The sequence below is a fragment of the Podarcis melisellensis genome (assembly GCF_964234715.1).
Source record: "Podarcis melisellensis genome assembly, chromosome: 8".
NCBI classification, from domain to species: Eukaryota; Metazoa; Chordata; class Lepidosauria; order Squamata; family Lacertidae; genus Podarcis; species Podarcis melisellensis.
Window position 1 is genome coordinate 45,093,945 of NC_138540.1, and position 26,876 is coordinate 45,120,820.

General features: G+C 44.1%; 1 protein-coding gene across 2 annotated transcripts; it reads right to left on the minus strand.

Moving 5' to 3' along the window:
• Positions 1-78: 78 nt before the first annotated feature.
• On the minus strand, positions 79-25,822 carry CENPT (centromere protein T). Of its 2 annotated transcripts, XM_081920283.1 has the most exons (16): positions 25,593-25,822; positions 23,353-23,452; positions 17,052-17,145; positions 15,457-15,587; positions 12,339-12,372; positions 10,783-10,925; positions 10,354-10,593; positions 9,475-9,508; positions 6,208-6,350; positions 5,495-6,028; positions 3,712-3,930; positions 3,276-3,497; positions 2,735-2,831; positions 1,775-1,939; positions 1,420-1,524; positions 79-463 (listed from the first exon to the last, which is right to left on the minus strand). In XM_081920283.1, the coding sequence occupies exons 1-16, from the start codon at positions 25,731-25,733 to the stop codon at positions 337-339; spliced, it is 2,529 nt and encodes an 842-aa protein (XP_081776409.1). In that variant the 5' UTR covers positions 25,734-25,822; the 3' UTR covers positions 79-336. The 2 variants fall into 2 exon arrangements, with proteins under 2 accessions (XP_081776409.1, XP_081776410.1); XM_081920284.1 differs by lacking the exons at positions 9,475-9,508; positions 10,354-10,593; positions 10,783-10,925.
• Between the last annotated feature and the right edge of the window lie 1,054 nt (positions 25,823-26,876).

Below are 26,876 nucleotides of genomic sequence, written 5' to 3' on the forward strand. Positions count from 1 at the left end.
CACATTTGAGCCTCTGACTCTTCAGTCCTCCAGCACACTGTGTAATACATATCAGTTTTTCAAAGTAAAATACAGAACTTATGTTCTGCAAATCATTGCTTTATTTTACAACCACTGTACAGGAATATGAAGAAAGCTTCTGTACCACAGGAAAATAAAGGTAAAAAGAGTGAATACTTATTTTATTCATAATTGAGATTTTTCCCTAGTCTTTTAAGTAAAGTACCGAGAACTTGCTGGGTGTACTGTAAATGTTCTAATTCTAGAGCCTCCCAGGGTGTTTCTGGAACTGCATTCCTTTCCCCTTATTGAGAACAGATTGTCACCAGCATCTCATCATAGCATGGGAGGGAACACTTTATTTCCACTAGTGGCAACAGGAATTAGCAGCTGCCTGTACTCCAGAGGCATGTGACACTCTATCAGCACATTTAAAGGAATCTTGTCAGTTATCAGTCCTTGCCTGGATTAAAAAGGGGAAGAAAATAATACATGAGTTAGGAAATAAAGTTTGTTTACAACTAATGGTCATTATGGCTATAACTCAAATAACTATCAGGTTGCCATTTGCTATTAGGCAGAAAATGAGTTCTCAGCTAAATTTGTTCATTCTGATCATTGCCCTCATGAACTGTGACTGTAGCTTCAGATAATCGAGAGGCCAGACAGACATTTTAAATAAAGGCAGGGTATACAGAAATTACTTACCATGTCAAACTAAAAGCATTGGGGACATGAATGAATGAGCATTGGGGACATGATGTGGGAGACAGCACAAACCTATGTTTGATAGAGATCACACACACAATGTTTTTTTAAGGATCTTCAGGAGTAGGCACAAATAGCAGTTCTTAATTTAACACATTCATCAGGCATTTGTCCAAAGCTGGGTATTGACCCTGAGTAGCAAGCTGTGTAAGAGTAAGATGGGACTGCCCAGTTAGCATTCATCAGCCCCTCTTCATCACATTCCTCTCTGCTGAAATGTCCATTTTAGTTCCCTTTTGTACTGCATACCCCATGATACACACAACTGCCTCTTTTTTATGTCAGGTATTGGAAAGAGATTCTTGTATTACAATGACCTCAAAACTTTCTTTAGCAGAACGTGTCTTTGAGCAGAACTCAAAGACACCAACAAAGTAGTCTTGACTACTTCTACACCCCATGTCTACTTGAAGGAAAACAAGGGCCAGGTTAGAGACTACTTGCTTTGCAATAAAGCTGCCTGGAAATTGACTTGCAGAAGGCCCCAGGACTCTATAAAAAGTGTTAGTCTTCAAGTATGCATGCCCTTCTGTTAGTCAATTACTGTCTGAGAGATCTGTTTTCAGAAATATACACTTCAGTAACACTGGACTGGAACATCCCTTCAGTTTGATGAAGAGCCCTTGAAACAACAAACTAAACATCCTTTACCGCCTCATGAGAAGCTCCACATCAGCTGGCTCCACAGTCTTTCTTCTGGCATGATTTGCATAGGCTTCCAAGTCGTCACTCAGTTGTTTAAAGTACAAGTTCACACTAAAAGGATACGAAAAGCAAGTTAAGCAAGCTGCAGCCTTCCCACATTCCAAGGGATGGCTATGCTGCAAGGCCACAAGAAAAACAAGAGGACCCAGGCCTCAAAACGTGTGGCAATGATGGAAACTGACAGCACAACATCATTCATGCCATATAGCCACACTTTGGTTTTCTTGGTCCAACAGTGTTCAGCTGGCAACCTCTTCTCCCATATCATTAATTGGTATGAAAGGTGTTCATCGTTACTCACCAATTCTCCACAGTCTTGAAAGCATCCTTGGCCACTGGCATCTTCACACAGTGGGCAAATACATTTTTTACAAACTTGCTGGGGAGAGCCGGCTCACGTTTTCCTCTGCATGCCCTCTCAGCTGGCTTTGCAGCCCGCTTAACTGAAAGCTGTTTTGAAAGAGACCTCCAAGGGAAATAAATGTTAAATGTATGCAGCAAGCTCTACAGCAACACACAACACATAATCCTCCTGTTTTACTTTCTCAGGGAAGTTTCACCTTAGTTTAATGTTGAAAAGAGTGAGTGCTTTATGTACATTAGTGGCCTACCAACAGAGGTACACAGAAAGGGAAGAAATAATGTATATAATAGCCAGAAATGGCAAAGTAGTATGAAAATTCAGAATTCCTATGTATTATTATTTAATGAATTTATATACCACCCTATAACCAGGGGTCTCAGGGTAGTTCACAGAAAATATCAACATAAAAACCACAGCATAATCAAAATAAAAACAACCCAATAACATCGCCTGCATCAAAAAAAGAGTAGTCCTGTGTTTCCACTAGAAAGATTTAACAGATAATTGGCAGATCTGCATTCCCACACCTTTTTTAGCATCAGCAGCTACAATCTCAGGCACTGTTGCAACTAGGATACTAAATCAGAAAAGCTAAAGAATAGTTTACCCATCACTGAGTAACAGCAACCAGCCATTAAAAACAGAGAGTTGGAGCAGGACTTCCAGGTCAGAGGAAATGACTTCTAGGTAACACATTGTACCTCTTGCATTGAGAAACCGAGCATTGCAAAGAAGCCCAAGAAGCTACAATGCTTGTGCAGACCTGACACCAAAATGTATAGTCTTTTTATGCTGTAGGCAGCATAAGGCAAAACAGCTATTTCAGATTAATAGAAGTCAGTTGCCATAGTCAGTTGCTGAGGCTGAAGTTCTATCCCATTGCAATTATATAGTTACCTGGAGGCAGCCACTTTTGGAGCATGTAGGGCAGACAGCAATGGCGTAGACTGGACAACTTTAGTACGTACAAATGCCGGTGTCTTTTCAGTTAAGTCTGATGGGAGAAAAAAAAGATAAGCCCTGTGCATGCCATCTCCAAGAAGCACTCAAGAGTAGGCTGAAAGGCAGTAGGTGAGTCACAGATAGGGTTGCTTGAAGCAACTTGGGATTTCCTCCCTTTTCACCGCTGACCTAATACTCCACAGCAAGGGCTTGAGAGATTCACCAGCAACTGATTTCTTAGCACTGGGTAGAAGTCTAGCTGTGAATCCTTGCTGGGAGTTTGAGATAAGGAAATAATTCAAGAACAAGTAATGCTCAGGAATAAGGCTGTACAGTGATAAGTCTCTCATGATAGTCCCCAAAGAGCTAAAATACTCTGTTTTGTTCTGAAAATCTGGAGGAATGAGCTCACCAACAGGTAGCTTCAAATTTCATTTGTCTACACTTCCATGAGTAACCACAATTCCTTTCCCCTTCCCAAAACAAATCTTCTCACCAACATTCTCAGAATCCATTTCAGTCTCTGACACCTCCTCAGATTCAGAATCCATTTCAGCTTCTGAAACCATGTCATCCATAGTTTCTGGGTCCAACATTTTTCCTTGAGATGTTCCGTCTTCCATTTCTTTTGTTGGTAGCCTCTCAAACTGCTCAGATCTCTTTCTACTTACACGTCTGCTTGGAGTTCCAGCTTTGGTACTTTGGGGGTTCTGAATATCTACAAGGAAATAATTCAAGAACAAGTAATGCTCCAGAATAGGGCTGTACATTGATAAGTCTCACCGTGACAGTCCCCAAAGAGCTAAAATACTCTGTTTTGTTCTGAAAATCTGGAGGAATGAGCTCACCAACAGGTAGCTTCAAATTCCATTTGTCTACACTTCCATGAGTAACCACAATTCCTTTCCCCTTCCCAAAACAAATCTCCTCACCAACATTCTCAGAATCCATTTCAGTCTCTGACACCTCCTCAGATTCAGAATCCATTTCAGCTTCTGAAACCATGTCATCCATAGTTTTTCGGTCCATTTTTTCTTGAGAGGTTCCGTCTTCCATTTCTTTCGTTGGTAGCCCCTCAAACTGCTCAGATCTCTTTCTACTTACACGTCTGCTTGGGGTTCCAGCTTTAGTACTTTGGGGGTTCTGAATATCTACAAGTCAGAGGCAAATAAGGTATTCATTCAGTGACAAATAAAATCTTAGAGAACTTTTAGAAATACAGTCACACACAATACACCTGGGTCTGCTACTACCCTTTCACATATTGCCAAATACTTTTTAGCTTTGACAGTATTGCTGGAGTTCAGCAGAGAAGGCACGTGAAAAAATTTCCTCTGGAGCCTCATCTCCACAAGAAAAAAGGAATTACATTCTGGGTACTGGCACTACTCAATCCCATTTTAGCTCCTGAGATCACACCTGAGACATATGTTCTCTGCAACGTTATGATCCACAAACTTTTCAAATTGATGAGATCCATAGGATGTTTATTTTATTTAAAAGAATTTATAAAACCACTTAAACCAAAAATCTGTAACTGGTGCATATAGGGCAATTTAAAACAATGATCAACATACAAATAAAACCCAGCAAAATTCATAATTTGTTTACATGTCTGTATAGGTTTGCCAAAACAAAAAGTAGTACTATACATGGCCTGTATTACTATGCTGATCTTTTTGGAGAACAGACAGGGCAATCATTCGATGCTGAGGTGACCATCGATCAGTCAAATCTTCCAGAATGGCAAGTGGTAACTCCATCAGAGATTTTAAGAGAGTTTAAAATCAAATAAAGTGCCACGTGAGGACATGATGCCGCCAGAGCTATTTAAGACACATATGGAATGGTGACAACCCATCTTGGCCAAAGTCTACACCCACAAAAATAATACAGCTTAAATGCCAGCTGGCTGGAAATTGAACATCATCATGCCAATTTATAAGAAAGGGGATAAACCCTCCCTCAAAATTACCGCCCCATTAGCCTGCTGGACATCCCCTCCAAACTCTATGCCCGTCATCTGCTTACCAAATTAACAGACTGGCTAAGTGAAAATAACCTCATATATAAATAAATATATGAGGAACAAGCAGGGTTCAGAGCTGGATATAGTACTATTGACCAGTGTTTTACACTGTCTCATATCATCAACAAATATACTCAACAGAACAAACATAACCTGTTTGCTGCCTTTATTGACCTATCTGCTGCTTTTGACTCAGTCAACCGTAATAGACTGTGGAAGAAATTCTCAAATGCTAATATAGACCTATGACTCTTATTATTAATTTGTGAATTGTATTGTCACACCGAAACACAAGTTAGAGTAGGGTTAAGGGGAATGATCTTGGTGATGATCTTACTGGGTTTATATTAACAAGAGCAAAATTAAGTTAGAGAGGCATTACAGGTGTTCAGAAAATACAAAAGATAGGCAGAAGGAAGATTCCCAAATTGACAGACACCTCCTAAATGTCTGTCCTTATATATAAGGGAAAGGAGGAAGGAAAAGGTGGAGGGTTTTTGTATTAGCTAAGCTTGTCCCAGATGTGCTCCAGGAGTCATAGCAGATTTCTTATGGTGAGGAAATGAATGTATTGGAAGCAAGAAGAGAAGCATCCAAATCACCTGGAAGGGAGGAGATAAAACACTAATGCAATTGCTAGTTGTGAAAGTCTTCAACTTTCCTCACTTCCACTGCAGATTACTTACTGGTGGGCAGATGATTTCCAGGACTTAAGAAGTCTTCCATATCACTGTTCCCATGCAGGCTCTCTTGCTGCCCTCTTTCAGTAGTAACAGTCCTTTCCTGGAACCCAACTTTCAAACCATTTGCATGTTCAGCGCTCTGCCTTAGCATCTTTTTTTGATGATGGCGTATTGATCCTTCTTCAGTATCCTGCAGGGTCTGCTGATGCTCTTCCATTGGATTAGCAGCATTTTCCTCAAGTACAGCTTTAATCCCATCAACACAGTCAGTGTATTGTGTGAATATCTCTTTTTGTTCATTCTGTGTCACTCCTTCAACAGCCAAATCATTCTCTGCACCCTGCCAGGGTGTCTGAATAGAAGATGGCAAGCTCTCTCTGGCCAAGGACTGCCTTGCCGGGTGAAGCTGAGAATGAACAGCAGAAAGCCCTGCTCCACTCTGCCTGCTGAGCTCAGGTTGGGGAAACAACTCTGTATCAGCAAATTGTGCTGAGGAATCATTTGATAACATACTTGGAGCCACAAGGTAGCTCTGTGCTGTTGAAAAAAATTCAAAAACAGATTAGCCTTTTAAATGGAGATAACATTCCATGTTCCACCATTACAACTTTCAGACACTTCCTTCTGCACTGGAATATTAATCTCCCCTCTACTCACAGGTTGCTACTCAAATAGACACAGGCACCCAGTCCAAATGAGAACCAAAGGAAACTCACAGCCTTTTGTTTGCAGCAAGTTTTGTTCAATGCCATCTTCAAAAGCTTTCACATTAACACCTCTGTAATTCTTTGGCCTACGGACTAAGCCTTTCTTCCCAGCAGAGCGCAATGGTGGTGGGGTTCTAAAAGAGATCTGAGACCTGAGAATATAAGAAGAGAGCACATGAAACATATTGCTTGTTTATGTAGCACTGCCTTTGCTTGTTTATGTAGCACTGCCTTCCCTCTCTAATAATGGTCATTGTTGCATGTTAGTATAATGAACAGGGAGCCCTATACAAGAAATCACCAGCTGGCTCTTGTATTCATCTTCCTAATGGACTCTGATCTTTCTCACTGAATCCCAATGGAGCCGACAGTTCCCATATCACTGGACCCATGGAGCTCACCTGTCATAGCCATACTCAAACCAAGCTCAGAGAACACAATCCTGGGTAGACAAATGTGGCATTGGACCTACCGTAAAGTTTCATTTTACGTAGGTAATAGAGGTGATCCTTGGATGGGTTGTCCTTCCCACTCACTCCACTAGGCAGGAATATGCAAATTAGAGCTGTTCTTACATTGTAGTGGGAGGGCGAGTGAGAGAGAGAGAGAGAGGGCAAGCTCCCCTGTTGAAGGTATCAAAGCTCAAGTAAAAAAGCTACCTACAGCCCCTTAAGAAGGTGTCATGAAACCTGAAAGAAGACAAACCCATCTTTCAGTTTCATCCACCAAGCTAACTCAAACACATCACTTAGACCAGGGGCTCCCAACTGTGGTCCTCAGACCACCAATGGATCATGAACTTCATTTAGGTGTGGGTGTGAAGAACATCCATCACTTTAAATATTCATACAGATTTTTAATTGTATCTCCTGTAACTATATTCCTATTGATGTTCCTATAATCCCTGCAAATAAATAAAAATGAAACAACACAAGAGTAAGTACCCTGTGAGGAAATGGATCATTGCGGCCTTAATGACAGTTTTCTTATATGTTATAAATAACATATCCACAAGTATGTTATTTAGCACTGTTGGAATAAGGGAAACTTGGTAATTCAGCCATTAATTTACCACAAGGAAACTCTACTTGTAGACTCATTTAAAAGCCAAAATAACCTCTGGATGTTTATGGCTCTGAAACAGATAACCTAAGGAAATTGACAGTATATATTAGGGGTAGTCAACCTTTTTATACCTAATGCCCACTAATGCATCTTTCTTGATGGTAAAATTTCCTTACCGCCCACCAGTGCTTGATGGAAGGAGGATTCAGCTTGTGCCGTAGAACCCCCCCTACCGCCCACCTAGAATCCTGAAACGCCCACTAGTGGGTGGTAGGAACCAGGTTGACAACCCCTGGTATATATCATGTGTCAAATGCTGATGAAGCAGAAATCCCTAACTATGGGGAGGCAAAGTAAGAATAGAAAGTTGATAACTTTTACTGACACACAGTGTGTGTGATGATGCCAGAGATAGATTTAGGGGAGTGCAACCAGTTCAGTCACACTGGCAATGGAGCCTTGGGAGTGCCACAATTATGAGGTAAAATGGAAAGTGAGAGGCAGAGGAGAGGGGCTGAATTTTGGTGTCACACGGGGTGCCACTTAAAGTTGAGATCCCAAGGTCTACCACTGATACTATTCAGCAGTGCAAAAACAGTCTAAATATTCACACATAGGTTAAAATCAGACAATTCTCCAAACCAGGGAATAGTTATCCTTTTTTCAGACAGAGGACCACATTGGCCATGGACAACCCACTGGGAGCCACACATAAAAGCAGCCATGGCCTTTTCTCACCATTATTGCTTATTAATTTCACTTTCCTCAATAAGTACTATCCAACATCACTGCACTTCAACTTTCCTTATTCCTTCGATGTACATTCAAGTTGAAAATTTCATTCACAGCTGTTTCCAGAAACAAGGAAAATAGCTTGGAAAGGCTTTTGCACTGGTTCCAGCTTCCCAGGGGTATAGTGTGGCGGGGGGCTGTCAGGGCAATCACCCTGGGCACTTTTTTCTGAGCGGTGTGCTACTTACAACACCTTCCCCAAGCCAGACTTGTGCTGCTTTGCAAGGCTAGGATCTGATCAGATCCCAGCCTCGCAAAGCGGGACTGGCTCAGGGAGGGTGAGAAGGAAGCCAGGTGCCCATTGATCTCAGCCTTGCCCTTAAGGGGCTGGGATCAAAGGGTGCATGGCTGTTGTGCCCTTCTCATGCTGTCCTCCCTGAGCCACTTTGCAAAGCTGGGATCATTCCAGCCTTGCCAAGTGGCTTGGGGCTGGTGTCACTCTGGCGGCAAGGACTCGTGCATGGTGGGCTCCATTCACCCCCGGCGTACATGCACATCCCAGACACCATGAAACCGCACCCTGCAGCTGCAGCTTCCTCTCCATGAAGGAAAAATTGGGACTTTCTCTGCCTCTTATTTCTCGTGCAGCTACTTTTGGTGAAAGATTAACAATGGGTTGTTAGTTCTAAGGCAGCATTACAACTGTGGATGGGGAGCCTGGCCATGCTCCATCATTCCTCCTGTTTCCATCCCATCCAAATCAGGCTCTATAGCTACTTACTTGTAGTTCTTATTTGCTCTCCCTTGCTGGCTTCAGTGTCTGCCATTGTTCACCCAGATACCTGACAATGAGGTGAATCTAACTAAGATCCTAGAGGGCTCAACAGCACCACTTGCTGCTTTGCAAAACATTACAACTCGTCCCCCCAAACATCCACTACAGCAGCCAAATTGCTTGGGGGACATAGGCATTCTTGGGGGTGGTTATGCAGGCCACAGCTTAGCCATCCCTGCTCCAAACCATGGTATGATAAGGAACAAGCAGTGGAAGCCTTAGGCTTATGCACTCACTTCTCTCTCCATCTAGCCGTATAAACAAGAGATTTAGAAACCTCTCCTAATCTTCTCCCTTTTCCTGCAGGCGGGCAGCAGGGAGAAAACAGGCTCATCCACTTGAGACTTTCTGGTGCTCACTCCTGCTACTCCAAATCACTGTTTGGAGGATCAGCTGAATGTAGACATGCTGAATGTAGTGGCATATAGAGCAACCAAGTAGCTCCAGCACCTCTGCCATCACTGTTGTAGCCCTCACTAGGTACATATCGTGAAAAGTGGGTAAGAAATCATATAAATAAGAAAAATAATAGTTTGTAATGCTTCTTTCATCAGTGTTGACAATGTACAGGATGGTGACATTATGTTGTTCAGTAGAGGAAGAATTAGTTGTTACAGCATAGTCACAGAGGAAAGATAACTTACTTTGTCCGAGATGTGTCGTCCAACAATGAATGAGCTAGAAAACAGATCAAGGCATATACTGAATGGCCATGGTAGTGAAGGGTGCAAATTCTACATCTTACAAAAATATTATTTAATGAATCAACTATTCTTTATTATTAATACAGTGGTACCTCTGTTTATGAATTTAATCCATTCCAAAAGTCTGTTCTGAAACTGAAACCGTTCTGAAACTGAGGTGCACTTTCCCTAATGAGGCCTCCTGCCACCAGTGCCCTTCCACCATTCGGATTCCGTTCTTAGACCGAAGTAAAGTTTGCAAACCGGGACACTATTTTCGGTTTTGCGGAGTTCTTAAACTGAATTGTACTTAAACAGGACTGTTCTTAAACCGAGGTACCACTGTACTGTGTAAATATTTATTTATTTCACTTATACTTTTCCTCTTTATAGCTCAGAGTGGCTTATAATACTTCCCAGGGCCAGACCTGCTTTAGTTTCAGCAAGAAAACTGTATCATGTGCCTTCTGACTGTTCTCTAGGCAATTCAGAAATATTAAATATGGAAATTCTCTGCAGTGTTAATCTGAGCCATATTCATGGGTGAGTTCAGAAGGACACAGCAATTATTCTTAGTCACATATTCCAAAGCCTACACATGCCCTGTTCATTGCAAGACATATTTGGCTAAGGCACCAGAATACCATTAACACTAGCTCTGATTGTTTCCAACAATTCTCCACAAAGGAGAGTGTTCATTGTTCAGTGCACTGGTGCTCCTTGAAAAAGACCTCTTTGGTTATTTCTGCTGCTGCTCCCATTTGTGCACATTACTAGGCAAAAGACAAGCATGAGCTGATTTTTCTTAAATAGACAGATGGGGAAAAGTAGACTACTCACTTATATTTCCTTTGTTCCTTGTCACAACTTCAACAGCCGTATCAGTCTCCGCACCCTGAATGGAGGATGGCAAACTCCCTTTGGCTAAAGACTGCCTTGACGGGTGAAGCTGAGAATGAACAGCAGAAAGCCCTGCTCCACTCTGCCTGCTGAGCTCAGGTTGGGCAAACAACTCTGTATCAGCAAATTGTGCTGAGGAATCATTTGATAACATACTTGGAGCCACAAGGTAGCTCTGTGCTGTTGAAAAAAAAATCAAATACGGATTAGCCTTTTAAATGGAGATAACAGTCTGATCATTCCATGCTCCACCATAACAACTTTCAGACACTTCCTTCTGCGCTGGAATATCAATCTCCCCTGTACTCACAGGTTGCTACTCAAATAGACATAGGCACCTGGTCCAAATGAGAACCAAAGGAAACTCACAGCCTTTTGTTTGCAGCAAGTTTTGTTCAATGCCATCTTCAAAAGCTTTCACACTAACAACTCTGTAATTCTTTGGCCTTCGGACTAAGCCTTTCTTCCCAGCAGAGCGCAATGGTGGTGGGGTTCTAAAAGAGATCTGAGACCTGAGAATATAAGAACAGAGCACATGAAACATATTGCTTGTTTATGTAGCACTGCTTTCCCTCTAATAATGGTCATTGTTGCATGTTAGTATAATGAACAGGGAGCCCTATACAAGAAATCACCAGCTGGCTCTTGTATTCATCTTCCCAACGGACTCTGATCTTTCTCACTGAATCCCAATGGAGCCGACAGTTCCCATATCACTGGACCCATGGAGCTCACCTGTCATAGCCATACTCAAACCAAGCTCAAAGAACACAATTTAGGGTGGACAGATAAACCCCACAAAGTAGCTGGTGAAAGACCCCTCACAGCCATAGAATTCAGTCAGCTAAACAAACAGCTGTGAATTCCTTTAGGAATTCAGCACATAGGCTAACAACACCCCCCTCCCCATGCAAATAAATAAAAACAAGGACCCTGTGAGAAAATGGGTCATTGCGGTCTTTAGTGACAGCTTTGTTACCCTTTTCCATGAATATGTTATTTAGCAGCGTGGGAATCAGGGAAAATTCATTACTGAATTGCCACAAGGAAAACCTTGTAAACTCAGGGAACAGTATCTTTTTAAAACACACACACGCACAAAATTAATAATCTGGATATTTGTGGTTCTGAAGCAGGAAACAAGAAATTGACATTATGTGTGAAAGGCTGATATAGCATAGGCAGATTTCCCCCATCCTGTCCATGTTGCAGACCAAGCTGAAATCTCTAACACTGGGCAGGAGAGTAAAAAAAAGAGAAAGCTGATAAACATGGCTACTTCCCACATGTATTCCATTTTAATTTCTTTTTAATTAATACCTAATGAATTTCAGTTACCTCAGCAAATGCACCCCACTCCCACATATATCATTTAAATTTTGACAGTGTTCAAAAACAGGGTGTTTTAAGCTGCCTAGATATTCACAAGTAGGCAACATAATCCTCCAAACCAAGCATTAACCACCCCTGTGCCAAATAATGATTTGAAGGATCAGAAGCAAGCAGTTCAGTCCTTGGGCTTATGTACTCCCCTTTTTTGCCACATAGGTAAGAGGAGATTAGAAACTTCTGCTTCTAGTCTCCTCTCTTTATCTAAATTGGAGGAGGAAGCTCATCATCTTGAGGTTTTATGGTGCTCACTCCCAGCCCTTCAAACCATGGGTTGAAGGATCATCAGAATGTAGGCACACTGGATGTAGTGACTTATAGTTCAACCAAGTACTTCCAACACTTCTGTCATCATTCCTGTAACCTGCTTTGGGACGTTATGGTGAAGGGCAGGTGAGAGATTTAATAAATAATACAATAAAATTTTGTAATTGTTCTTTCATCCCTTTCCACAATATACTAGATGCTGACTTTATGTTGCTCAGCAGGGGAAGAATCGGTTGTTACACCATAGTCACAGAGCAAAAATAACTTACTTTGATTGAGATGTTATGTCCAACAATGAATGAGCTGAAAAAGAAGTCAAGACATGTTTTAGATGGCTATGCTAATGAAGCATGCAAGTTTTCCAGAAATATTATTTAATGAATAAACTATGCTTTACTACTGGAAAAAGTTCAATTATATCACATTCTAAGACTAGAGAAACATATTTTTAAAAAAAATATGACCATGCATCAAAGGACTATTTATTTCACTTATACTGCTCCTCTTCTCAGCTCAGAGTGAGTTATGTATAGTTTGGATAGTTACCCTGAACATACTTTTCTCTGGAGAGGTGAACAAGGCATCCATCCACCTTGGAAGCTGAATGGAATCTGTTCTGGAAGTCCATTTGACTTCCAAAATGTCCGGAAACCAAAGTATGGCCTCTGATTGGCTGCAGGGACTTCCTGCTGTGCAAGCCCTGTCAGATGTTTGGGTTCCAAAGAACACTCACAAGGTGGAACACTCACTTCTGGGTTTGCGGTGTTCGAGAGCCAAAACATCAGAGTACCAAGGCATTCGACAACCGAGGTATGACTGTAATTGGTTAAGCCCTCATTTTGCCCTAGAGAGGCAAGGAATCATATAACCACCTTTTTTATATTTCCTTTACCCTGCTAGTGCTTCCTCCATTTCTGTTTATGGCCAAGCAAATATACAGCGATTCAACAGGTCTTTTTGAGGAAGGAAAACAACCTATGCTTTACAGACTAGCAAAAATCAAAGGTTCCCCCCCCCCAATAAAATAAAGATGGGGAAAAGACATTTGGTCCCAAGGTTGGTTCTGGGAAAGGAGAAGTCTAACTGAAGAAAATGAGAGGGAAATGCCACATTCTGGCAGGATTCTTCATGCAACCATTAGGATAAAAAATGGCACTGAAAAATCTGTGGAAGACAGCCACTCGCCCAGAAATATGGATGCAAATGACTATTTTTCTATGCTAACAAATGAAGGGGATGAAGTCCTGTCTGGAATTGAAGCAATCTTACCCATGTCATCAAGAAGCTGAATACCAACTAGCTCTAGCTGGGTAGGACTGTTGAGGAGCTTCATGCTAGGAGCATGGGTGTGAAATCCTTTAAGGCAGGCACAGCAGAGGGTTGTGTCAAGGACTTGCAAAAGCAACTAGCATTAGCTGGGTCATGGGCATGCTGGAGTCGCTGAAGCACTCACAGTCTCATTGTAAAGAAGTGCATGGTGAAAGAGGCTACGTGCAACAGATGTTATTCTCTTTAGTGCACTCAGAGCTTTAACAACTCTAATGCATTTTTTGTCTGTCAAATAGGTGGCTGTGACTTTTCCATGTCACTGGGAAGAGCGATGGGTTATATCAGAAAGCAGAAATTTTCACTTTGGCAACAGATATACTAAAATTGGAACATTACCAAGATTAGTACGGCCCCTGCACAAGAATTACACACATTTTTAAGCCAAAAAGCAGAGAACCAGCAGGGGACAAAGAGCAATTTCAGAAAACTAGAAAGGAGAAAACAGATACTCCCCCCGCCCTTCAGACAGAGAGAAAGAGAATATGATAAAACAAGTAATCCAAAAAGGAGAAAATGCAGTAGAGCAGGGGTAGGCAACCTAAGGCCCATGGGCCACAAGCAGCCCACAGGGATCGTTTAACCAGCCCATGAACCACCCCCAAGGCAAGTCCCTGCACACTGCGCTAAACCAGCGCAGCGTGGTGTGGGGACTCGCTTCCATGACGCCGGAAATTGCGTCTGCACTGAAGGAATGGGTTTCCAAAATCCAAAAACTGACTGTGCAGGCAGTTTTAAACTGCACCAAAATTCCTATTTTTCCTTAGCTAAAATGCATAAACTCAAGCCGTTGAGTAAATCCATAACAAGAACAAAGCTCTCTCCCTTATCAGTCTGTGGCGGCAATGAGTGACCTTGTCAAGTTCCAGTACAGCAGGGATGATGCGTGTGTGCCTTATCTTATGTGCTGACCACAAAGACACGCAGACCCACGTCTGGGAATAACGCCAGAGTGTGTTCTCGGAAATGGTCATCTCTGCCTCCCAGATAAGAGTAGGAAGAGGAAGATCCTTTTATGGTCAGAAGTACAGGAAGGAAGATCCTTTTATGGTTGAGAGTACCAGAGCAGGAACATATGTGATGTCAACCTGTGTACGTACGCCGACATGGTTGGGCTCCTAGGGGAAGAGTGAGAGGATGCCTGGAGGATATATAAACTGCAGGAATCCTGTCATTTCTTTGGACTTGCTGGGGACTAATCATGCAAGTGCCTTCTGCTATCCGGAGAGCAGAATAAACTCTTTCTTTGAACCAACCTCGGTGTCATTTGACTTCCTTCCTCCTGTCCCAGAGCAACGCAGACCCAATTGGTGAACTCCAATAAGGCTACAGCACAGATGCTGGAAATTGTGGGCGCACGCGCAATTTGACCCATGAAATATCAGACTTAAGGCACCAACAAACCATTAACATCTCATTCTATTGTTTCCAGCTATAGAAAAAATGCTTGTTGTTTAGGAACTGGTGTTCCTTCCTCTGCAACACATATAGTGGCTAATTATCCTCTTTAGCCATCACTGCTGCCCCGGCCCCCAATTTGGGCACTTGACTAGTCAAAGGAAGAGCATGTGCTGAGTTTTTTATGTAGAGAGGCAGTATCACTTCTGCCTTTCACATTTACTACCCCCACCCTGGTGGTGCATTGCTGTTTATAATTTCATTTGGCAAGCAAGGTTACAGTAAGGTGGATTGTTCCAGGATATTCTCAGAACAAAAATAATATAACGAACCTTTTGGAACTCATTTTCCTTCATAGTTACGACTTAAATGTAACATAATTTTCACAAATATATATCAGGTAGTTCTATTCCCCATTTCAAATTAGTGTTAGATTGGTATAACCCTACTTTTATTGGTGTCTAAATTACTGAGCTTGGTCAGTGAATTGCAGCCCAAGGGTGACATTCTCCTATTTGGTTTTCTTAAAGTTATAACCTCCCCAAAGCAATGGAGAAGAAGACAACTCATTTAACAGTTTACTTTACTCTGATCTTCAAACAAGAAGATTCATAAAATCCTCAGCTTTTCTAGTGTACCCTAACCTTCAATGCTCCCACTCACTTGAGGCAAGTTGCTCATCCACAGCTCTCTCAAACACAGAAAGACGGACCTTCTTTTTTGACCTGGTGTTGAGCAGTGCAGTCCGAGATGTAGCCTTGGGAGCAGAGTCAGACAAATGGATTTCTAGGTTGCTGAAAGATGACAAAGCCAGTCTTCAATCAGGAAAACAGTTTAATGTCAACTTCCAGGAAATATGCCAACATTTCTCCAGCCTTGCTGAAGAAAGAATTTGCCTTCATAGTTAAGGAACAAATGAGGGCCAAAAGTTTAGTGTCACTATAACTGGGTGACCTGAGCAGAGCTTGCACAGTACCAACATACAGCTGCTCAATCTTACTGTCAGTGACATAGTGGGACCATACCTACAGGAATACTGCCTGCTCAGATTGGAAAGTCAAAGGGGGGGGGGGGAGAGACATTTTACAGTGCAATCCTTTATAAGCCTACAGGGATAAGTCCCACTGAGTTCACTTAGGCTTATTTCCAGAATAGTGTTGATAGGACTGTAGCCATAATCTGGTAGAACTGTATACTCAGGAGTAAGACATTTGTCAGCAAGTATACAAACATGCTTCATGCACAGAACATCTGAGAAATCACACTCTTATGAAATGTCAGGATACTAGCTATATTAGCAGCATACTGAGATGCTCTTAGTCATCATCCATGTGTCTAATTACACTTCTGTGCTCTGTATGGTCTTGCTGGAAAAAAGCTTTATATATTTCATTGCTAATTAAGGACCACCTACTATTTACAAGAGCAGACTAAACTACAGAAAGAATCTGTTTGCTGTTAGCTATAATTAAAATTATTTATGTAGCACCATCAGTGTTCATAGCACATTATAAAGGAATGTAAGCCCACACAAACTTAAAATAAAATTTGCAAGTATTTTGTTATTGAGCTGTTCTCCTCTTCTCCCAGCCAAGTGCAGAAAGTTCAGTCTCAGAACCACCTGTCTTATGCCAAGTCACCACTATTGCCTGCATCATCTTCTAGCCACTCAGTACTTTTGCTGCCCTACTTCTGTGAAAGTGTCTCAAAATAGAAGAGTTGCCACATAAGCAGTGGGGTTGTTATTAAGCTTCTGAAAATATTTTTTCCCCATTACCTCTTTAAGTAGAGTTTGACAGGCTGTGTCCCTCCAGATGCTGTTAGACAACAACTCTTGAAATACAACTGCCATCATTCCTGACCACACTGGTGGGGGCTGGTGGGAACTTAAGTCCAACACAACTTCTGAAGGGCCACAGGCTCCTCATCCCTGTCTTAAAACTTCTGCTATTATAAATGGCTGGTTGATTCAATTTGGTCCTCTTCCAGGAGCAAAGCAAGTTAACTTCCAGCTCCCACTTGCCTAAAGCAACCATTCAACAGCTATTCAACGTTTCGGAATCCATCACATCATCCCTTACAAACTGAATAGTCATTCCTCAAACTTCTACATTTTTGTTCCATTACGTAATGTCAGTGAGCACAATATAACGTACTGCAAGAACACAAGAAAACAACCTGGCCAAAATTTACAGGTTTTCAAAAGAATTTTACAAAGAAATATGCTTAGGATTGCAGCCTTAATCATGTTTAGTTACCTGCAGGGTACACTCTCCAAAGGAGCTTGGACTATTGTCTCCACTGGTTTGGGGGAATCAGGTTTTTCAGGAACAAGAGGGGAGACGATTGGCTCTGTTAAAAGAATACATGGACAAATTGTATTTCTAATGGAACTCCAAGCAAATTAAAATTGCAGCAAGAAGATGAGTGGGAAAAATATGTCTAACTGCACTTTTAAAGCAGAGAATAATGACTGTAACACTGCCATAGACAAGAGAGATTTAACTGGACTGTGACCATAAAAAAGACTTTGTCCTTTACACCATACTCAAAATAGCATTGTGCAAAACAAACTTTTTAAATGAATATTTAAAGTGGCAGACAGATATTGTGATGGGACGATGAGCTGCTTGTGCGTAAAATGCAAGTCCCTCAGAGTTTGATCAGGCTTTCAAACCTCTGCCTGTGACGGAGCCCCTCCAGCATGGCTGCGTCAATCACTAGTAGAATCCGAAAGTGGCTGCTTTCGGAAACGTTTCCAACATAAAAGCTCCTTAACGGAAACACGTCGTCTGGCCTCTCGGCGTGACAGTTTCCGTCGAGGTGTGGGTGTCCCTATAGGAGGTCCTGAGACCTCCCCACTGGTTTCGCTTGAAGCGTCTCTGAGCCATCCCTCCGACTCACTTTCCCTTGGAGTTCTTGCTCGCCCTCTACTGGTTCCCTCTTCCGCTGCTACTGCTCTCTCACCCTCAGTGAGCCTTTGCGCCTCCGGCGCTTTAGATGTCAGTTCCCTGACATCCACCTCCCCTCCAGGGCCCCCTTCACCCCCTCCCGTCTCCTCTCCTACTGGCGGTGAGGAGGTAAAACCCTTGAAAGAACCTCCCTCATCTTCCGACGTAGCGAACACTTCCTTCCACTTGTTGCTGTTCCTACTCTCTAGGTACTCTTCGTCATCAGAGTCCACTCCCTCTTCCAACTCCGACTCCGCGAACCCTTCCATTTCCTCTTCCTCATCAGTGGTGCCGAAATACTCCCTCCTAAACCTTGCTATCGGCTGAGGTTTCCTCGGGAACCTTTGATGGAACGTTTCTGTTAAAACCTCGTCATTGACTTCCTGCGCACTTACCCAGGTGTTTTCTGACTCCGGTTCCCCTTCCCACGCCACTAAATACTCCACCTGATTTCCCTTCCACCTGGAATCGAGGATTTCCGCTACATGGTTGCGGCGTTCCCTCTCTTCCAAGGCTGGTCCCCTGACGTGCTCCCCTTCACCTCCTCCCCTGTATGGTGACAGTAACGACCTGTGGAACACTGGGTGCAATTTCATGTGATTGGGTAATCGGAGTTTGAAAGCTACCGGGTTGACCTGCTGAATCACCTCAAAGGGTCCCAATCTTCTGGGCCTCAGTTTCTTACAACCCCCTTTGAACGGCAACCCTTGGGTTGACAACCACACTTGATCCCCCACCCTTATGGTTTCACCTTCCCTTCTGTTCTTGTCTGCCTGCTTCTTATATTGTGCCTTAGCCCTTTCTAAGTTGAGCTGGAGCTGCTGATGGATGGCTTCCATCTCTTCTACAAAATGTTCAGCCGCTGGGACGCTCCATCTCTCCCCTCCTTCCCCTGGAAATGCCCTGGGGTGACACCCGTAATTAGCCAAAAAGGGACTCATCCCTGTGGACACATTCTCCGCATTATTGTAGGCAAATTCTGCCAACGCCAACTTTTCGACCCAATCGTTCTTTCTGTCATTGACATAACACCTAAGATATTGTTGAAGAATGCCATTTGCCCTTTCCGCCTGCCCGTTGGTTTCAGGGTGCCGGGCAGTTGAAAAATTGACTTCCACGTGTAACAAGCTCATGAGCTTCCTCCAGAACCTGGAAGTAAATTGTTTGCCTCGATCTGATATCACCCTCGAGGGAGCCCCGTGCAACCTAAAGATATGTTCCACAAACAACTTCGCCGTTTCTTCCGCTGTGACTGCATGTGAGCATGCTACAAAGTGGCACATCTTAGTTAACAGGTCTACTACTACCATGATGGCTGTTTTCCCCTTGGACCTTGGCAGATCCGTCATAAAATCTATTGATATCGCTTCCCAAGGCCGTTCTGGTGTGGGTAAAGGTTCTAATAACCCTGCCGGCGCCCTTCTTTCCCCTTTGGCTCGCTGACATTGGTCACACCCTCTTACATACTCCCTTACATCTTCCCTCACCTTAGGCCACCAAAATTCCCTGGTAACCAACCACATGGTCTTGTGTTGCCCAAAATGTCCCGCCGTGGGGCTATCATGCAACTGCTTGAGTACTCTCCCCCTCAATTCACCTTCGGGTATATACAGTGCCCCTTTGTAATACAATGCCCCATTTCTTTCCTCAAAACCTCCGGGGCTCTCGCCCTCCCCCCTGAGACCTCTGAGCTTATCCTGGGCATATTCATCATTTTCCGTTTCCTCCACCAGTTCTCGTTGCCCCACCATCGCCGCCCCACACACCCAGCGGTCCTCCGGGATGACATGTCTCTCTTCGATCACCCCCTCCCCTTCCCAATATTCTGGTTTGCGTGAGAGCGCGTCCGCCCTGACGTTTTCTGGGCCTGGCACATAACAAATCTCAAAGTTAAATTTGGAGAATTCCTGTGCCCATCTCACTTGTCGTTGGTTGAGCACTCGAGCTGTTCTCCAATACTCTAAATTTTTGTGGTCGGTGCACACTTGCACCTTGTGTTGTGCCCCAATTAATAAATGTCTCCACCTCCGGAATGCTTCGTGAATGGCAAGTAGTTCCCTGTCATACACCGTGTAATTCCTCTCGGACTTATTCAGCTTCCGCAAGAAGAAGGCACACGGTCTCCACTCCGACGCACTCCTCCCCGGTTGAAGAAGGACCGCCCCTACCGCCCGGTCGGATGCATCTGTTTCCACTCTCATGGGTTTTCGTAAATCCACATGCAGAAGTTGTTCTTCCGAGGCGAAAGCCCTTTTCAGTTCTTCAAAGGCTCGATCCGCCTCTGCCGTCCAAACAAATTTCTTCTTGCTGCTGAGACAGTCGGTGATGGGCGCCGTCAAGTGGGCAAAGTTCTTGATGAACTTCCGATAAAAGTTCCCAAATCCCAAGAATCTTTGCACGTCCTTCTTGGTCTTCGGTGTCTTCCATTCCAGTACCGCTTGGACCTTGCCTGGATCCATGGCCAATCCCTTGTCTGACAAGCGGTACCCCAGGAATTCCACCTCCTTGGTATGAAACTGGCACTTCTCCAGTTTCACCCACAGCTGGTTGGCTTGCAGCCTGCCCAACACTTCTCGAACGTCCCTCACATGCTGTTCCTCATTTTCCGAATACACCAACACGTCGTCTAAAAAGGCCACACAATTCTTGTAGAGCAAAGGTCCCAGAACGTGGTTTATAAAAGCTTGAAAACACGCGGAGCCCCCTTGTAGACCGAAGGGCATAACGAGGTATTCAAAGGCTCCCAACGGGGTAAACATGGTGGTCTTCCATTCATCTCCCTTCCTTATGCGTATCAGATTGTACGCCCCCCGCAGGTCCAGTTTTGTAAAAATCTTTCCCTTCCTTACTCTGGTCAAAATGTCATCAATTCGGGGCATAGGGAAAGCCAGGGGCTCCGACACTGCATTGAGGGCCCTGAAGTCACACACCAGTCTCGGTTTGTCTGTGTTCTTTTTGTCCACAAAGAACACTGGGCTGCCCCCCACCGCTCGGGACTCTCTGATGAAACCTCGCTTCAAGTTTTTGTCAATGAACTCCCTCAGCTCCTGCATCTCCCTGTCTGACATGGCGTACAACTTGCCTACTGGGAGTTGGGCCCCTGGGAGTAGGTTGATTTGACAGTCAAAGGGTCTATGCGGTGGCAGTTTGTCTGCTTCCCTTTCGCTGAATACGTTGCTCAGATCTGCGTATTGCGGGGGCACCTTCCCTTTGTCCATCACTTCCATCCCCGCTAGGGTGACTCTGTCTCCTCCCGAAACCTTCCCCTCCTTGCAGTGTTCTAGGCAATGCGCTGACCCAAAGGAGACCACCCTCTGATGCCAGCCCACTAGCGGATCGTGTAGCGCCAGCCAGCTCATCCCCAAAATGATGGGCGCTCCTCCCAGGATGGCCACATTAAACGCTATCTGTTCGGTGTGCCTTGCCACTCTCATTATCATCGGGACAGTCTGTTGGCTAACTTCTCCCCCCAACAGCTCTCTGCCGTCAATCGTAGTCACCTGCAAGGGGTTACTTAAAGGGATAGTCTGTATCTGGTGCTCAGCTGCAAACTCCTTACTCATGAAATTACAGGAGCTGCCTGAATCCAAAAGCGCCTTGACCTTTAGTGGGTGTCCGTTTGGCAGTTCTAGTAACACCTCTATCACTAAAGCGGGTCTGGGGGGTTCTGGCATGGGCACTTTCATTGCTCTTTGGCCTGGCTGCTGTGCCCCAACGGTGGCAGCCAGGCGTTGGCTTTTACTTGCTCCTTGCCTTCCTCTTCCTTTCCCCCAACAGCTCCTGCCATCCCTTGCCATTCCTTTCTTTGTGGGCAAACTCTGGCAAAGTGCCCTGGCTGTTGGCAGAGATAACATCTCTTGGCGCTCTTTCCCTCCTTTTTCCGCCCTTCACTGGGATTTGAAACTGCGCGCGCCCGCGCTGTTCCAACTTCCATCGGCTCTGCCGGCGGGAAAGGTGGCTCTGGAATGTCTGGAATGCGGAACTCCCTCCAACGGTCTCCTTTCCCTTCCCGCTTTTCCATAGCCCTCGCCTCCTGGCGCGCTCCTATGGCCAGCGCAGATTTGGTTAACTGGTCCATAGACTCCGCCCTGGGGCCCCGGGAAAGCTCATCTTTGACGGTTGAAGAAAGCCCCTCTTCGAAAAGCATTTGGATGGGCTCCGCCGATAGGTCCCACCCCAATTTGTGAATCAACATGGTAAATTCAGTCCAGTACTCACGGACAGATCTGCTTCCTTGCTGGCAAGCCATTAACTGCCTTCGCACCACCCCCTGCTCAATATCGCTGGAAAACATCAGGTCCATGGCACGAAAAAACTTCCTCGTGTCCTTTAAGATCTCATTATTCGCTGCCATCAGGGGTCTAACCCAATCTTTCGCCCCGGATTCGAGATGGCCAATCACATACGCCACTCGCGATTCCTCATCGGGGAAGTCATCAAACTGCAAGTTTAGAGCGTATTGCATCTCTGTTCTAAAGGCATGATAGTTCCTGGGATCCCCCCCGAATTTCTGCACCAATCCTGGCACCTTTCTGGCGAGCGGGGTGGTTTTCTCCTTTCCCTTTTCTGCATCCTGAGCCCTCCTCTCCTCAAGCCTCGCCGTTTGCAGCGCCAACTGGATCTCCAACGCCCTGTACCTTTCTTCCAGGCTTGGACCTCCTCCAGCTGCTCCTGCTTCCCCGGTTCCGGCTGGATTGCTCATGATGCTTCTCCCTGCACAAGCTGGCTTTCGGAGACTTTCGGATTGCTGTGATGGGACGATGAGCTGCTTGTGCGTAAAATGCAAGTCCCTCAGAGTTTGATCAGGCTTTCAAACCTCTGCCTGTGACGGAGCCCCTCCAGCATGGCTGCGTCAATCACTAGTAGAATCCGAAAGTGGCTGCTTTCGGAAACGTTTCCAACATAAAAGCTCCTTAACGGAAACACGTCGTCTGGCCTCTCGGCGTGACAGTTTCCGTCGAGGTGTGGGTGTCCCTATAGGAGGTCCTGAGACCTCCCCACTGGTTTCGCTTGAAGCGTCTCTGAGCCATCCCTCCGACTCACTTTCCCTTGGAGTTCTTGCTCGCCCTCTACTGGTTCCCTCTTCCGCTGCTACTGCTCTCTCACCCTCAGTGAGCCTTTGCGCCTCCGGCGCTTTAGATGTCAGTTCCCTGACAGATATGTTCAATTTATTAGACTTATATTAGTTTCAGAAATGCATCAGGAGACTGAACTTAATGTGAAGATTTATTCTCAGAGGATGAATGGTATACTGTACTGAAGTGGGTTACTCCTCACTTGCTTTGACACTTATATAAATGACACTTTGTCCCTGTTGTTTGGAGGAGTAACAATTGTCTTCTAGTTTTGGGACATACTGTAGCAGCTTTACCAAAAAAACCATACTGCCGAAGTCAGTGGTAGAAGGTTTTATACAGAAGGTCCTAGGTTCAATCCCCAACATTTCCAGGAAGGACCAGAATTCTTCTTCATCCCTGAGGAGCTGTTGCCAATCAGTAATTGTATTGAACTAATAGGACCAATTGTCTATTGGTATAATGCTGTTTCCTATGACTGCCCCTTCCCTCTACTCAACAGCACCAGAGACATTCTTCTATCCCCTACTTACGGGTCTCCAGAACCTTCCTGAATAGAGTTCGAGGTGTTACTGGATCCGTATAAATAGAGGCACCAGATCTTTGATAGGCCATGGATCTGAAGGGTCTCTCCTGGGGAGATAAAAAGTCACTCCTGAAGCCAGGTAGCACACTTCTATGTTACAACAGAATTCTAAGGGCATGTCTTAGATTGAATGGATTTAAATCAAAGTGCTTTAAACCAGCAAGAAAAGGGCCAATATAAGCCATTGATCTAAATCAAGTTTTCCATTGATTACTTCTTCAGATATTTCCTAAACAATAGTACAAATATGAACATTAAATCTGTTAATTTATAACCAAGTATTATTGTTGTTTCACGTTTAGAAACTAGATCCTCCATGTCAGTGCATATGTTTTTCAAAACTGTTTCACCTCCTGAGGGAATGTCTTTAATGATTCCCATATACAATCTTTCTTTTGAACAGCAGCCATTACAATGAGGTTAAGTATGGGAATACAAGAACCTGAGCAATGGACAACTCTGTCTTCTGCTCTTCTTTTCAGTGTTGCTCATTTCTGCTTTTCTCTGCTTTGGGTCTAACCCCAGTCCCACAGAAATAAACAAACATGAAATGTCCATGACTGATAGGTTCAAGTAAGGTCTGATAGTTACTGCGCAGACTGACTAGAGGTTGTTTTTATGAAGTAAAATACTCATATTAAATCCCCCCAAACATTTTATTTATTTACACAGAAGACCCTGATGTAATGCTGATGAAGGTAGTGCAGTGGTGGGTGGGTATGTTCTTCTCTACCTTGTGTCCTCTGGCTTGTGAGGTGCTTCAAGAGTTCATCATACCACCAAGCTCTTCAAAATCTACATGAAGCCACTGGGGGAAATAATGGTTTGCACTGCCACTAAATGCTGATGACAAGTAGTTCTACCTTTCCTGTCTACCTACTAATCCCAGGGAGAGTATGGAACTTTTGAAAAGCTACCTGAATCCTGTTTTGAGACTGATGAGAGAGAACAAGCTGTTCTCTATAGTTCAGATTTCTATTGTACATAGCTGGTTTATACTAGAGTATGCTTTTTTTTTTTTAAAAAGGATTTTATTTTATATTAATAAATTTGTAATAAATTAATAAATTTGTAAGCACCAAGAGGACTTAAGTGAAACACATGACTCACTAATACCTTCATTTGATTTTAGCAAACATTCAAGAAAGCAGACTTAAGATTACAACCTGATTTTAAACTCCAGTTTATGATTCAGTTATAATTTGTACGTATGTGAAAAGTGCCCTTCTTTCAAGTGATGACAGAAGCTCAGCACAGGAGCAGGCCCCACTCTTGCAACACCTATGTAGGGCTTAATTTATGAGTAAAGTAACCACATTAGGAACAGGCTGCTGCAAAGTTATGCCATTTCCTTCAGCAACCTAGGTGATATAGCAGTTAAGAGCACCAGCCTAAGGGCTGTGTACACAGCATACATTTAAAGCACATTTCTGCCATCACAAGGAATTCTGGAAACTGTTCGCAGTAGCTCTGTTAAGGGTGAACTACACTTCCCAAGCTTGGGAAGTGGGGACGACCATGCTTTAAATCAGTGTTTCCCAAACAGGAAACACTGTTTTTACTGGATCGCCAACTGTTTTCAGATGACTACTACCATCATTGCTAGCTAGCAGGACCAGTGGTCAGGGATTATGGGCACTGTAGTCTATAAACAACTGGAGACCCATGGTTGGCGGGGGGGGGGGGAACTGTTTTAAACGTATGGTGCATGTACAGCCCAAGAGAAGGTTCAGATCCCCTATCAGCCATGAAGCTTACTGGAGTGATTACGGACAAAATGCTGTATCTCACCCTAACATACCTCACAGGGCTATTTTGAGGATAAAACGGTAATGCCGTCAGAACGGTCTTTGTAGCCCTGAGTTCCTTGGAGGGGGGGAGAAGGATATACTACAATAATAGTAGAATATACACCTAAGAAGTAAAAATAAAACAAAAACCAGCTCGTTTGTAAAGGAGATAAAGAAGGGCAAGAAGAAATCACCCGAGTCTGCTCCTGTTAGACCTCAGGGCCAACTCTTGAGATCCCTGTGACTTACTAAATGTTTATTGTTTTCACATGCGTGCATTTTTAAAAGTGCATGGATGCTGCTCGGAAAGATACGTATCCTGAAAAGGCGAGATAAAAAAAATTGTTATAACTGATAATTAGGGTCCGTGCTGCCCCGCCCGGTACCTTCATCTTACCTTCATCTCCAACCGCAGAGACCGCCTCAGGCGCCGTGGGGTCTCCAGCTTCTCCTCGCGCGACCTCCTCCGAGTAGCCATGGCTGCCTCTTTATGCGTTTTAGTTGCCGACAGGCGGCCGCTGAGGCGAGTCTCTCGCATAGTGCAAACGGCCACGGGCCGGCAGGCGCGAGACTCAAACGGCTGCCGAAGCCAGCTTCTTTCTCTCCCGCTCAGGGATTCAAGCGGTATCAGCTGAGAGAGTCTCGCGATAATTCCTCGCTTCGGCCCACGACCGGGTCGTCGCCTCTCGCATTGGTTGCTGGGAGATGTAGTTCTGCCGTTGAAAGTAGCTACAGCGGAGGCTCCTTTGTCTGTTACTGTTGCATGCGCCCTCCCTGATCCAATACTGTACAGAGCGAATAAAACCCGGTACGTGGATGCACCTGTAGAGCTCAAAGTTCACATGGGCGCATTCTATGCCAACACATACTTCCGCTCACCCCGTTTCCCTAATCTGATGATTTAAGGCTGAGAAATAGAAGGATGTCTAGATTTACAGCATTCCTCGAACTACTGTAATGAATGTAAAGAGCGTGGCTCTGCAGATGTTGTTGGACTATGACTCCAGTTAGCCCTGATCGTGGGTCGGCAATATCTGAAGGGCCACTCACAGGTCTCCCATCCTAGGATCAAACACTGAGACAATATGGTTGGCTAGCACTTGACTGTGCCCTAATAATAAATATTCATATTTCTGTAACTTACAGAGTGGTGCAACGTAAGTTCTTGCATGTATGAAGTTCAGCGCGGGATATTTTAGAATAGTATAAATCCAGAATCACTACTATCTAGAGTGAGCCTCAATATATGAAAACATGTCTGTAAAAGGGTTAACCCATAGAAAATGAACTGAAAGGCCAGTACAGTGGTACCTCGGGTTACATAAGCTTCAGGTTATATACGCTTCAGGTTACAGACTCCGCTAACCCACAAATATTACCTCGGGTTAACAACTTTGCTTCAGGATGAGAACAGAAATTGTGTAGCGGCGGAGCGGCGGCAACGGGAGGCCCCATTAGCTAAAGTGCTGCTTCAGGTTAAGAACAGTTTCAGGTTAAGAACAGACCTCCAGAATGAATTACGTTCTTAACCTTAGGTACCACTGTACTCCTTTTGCAGCCATGTTGATATTTGCTGCATACACACACTACATTCAAAGCACACTATTATCCCCCAAGGAATTATATGAACAGTAGTTTGCTAAGGGTGCTGGGAACTGTAGCTTTGTGAGGGGTAAACTAT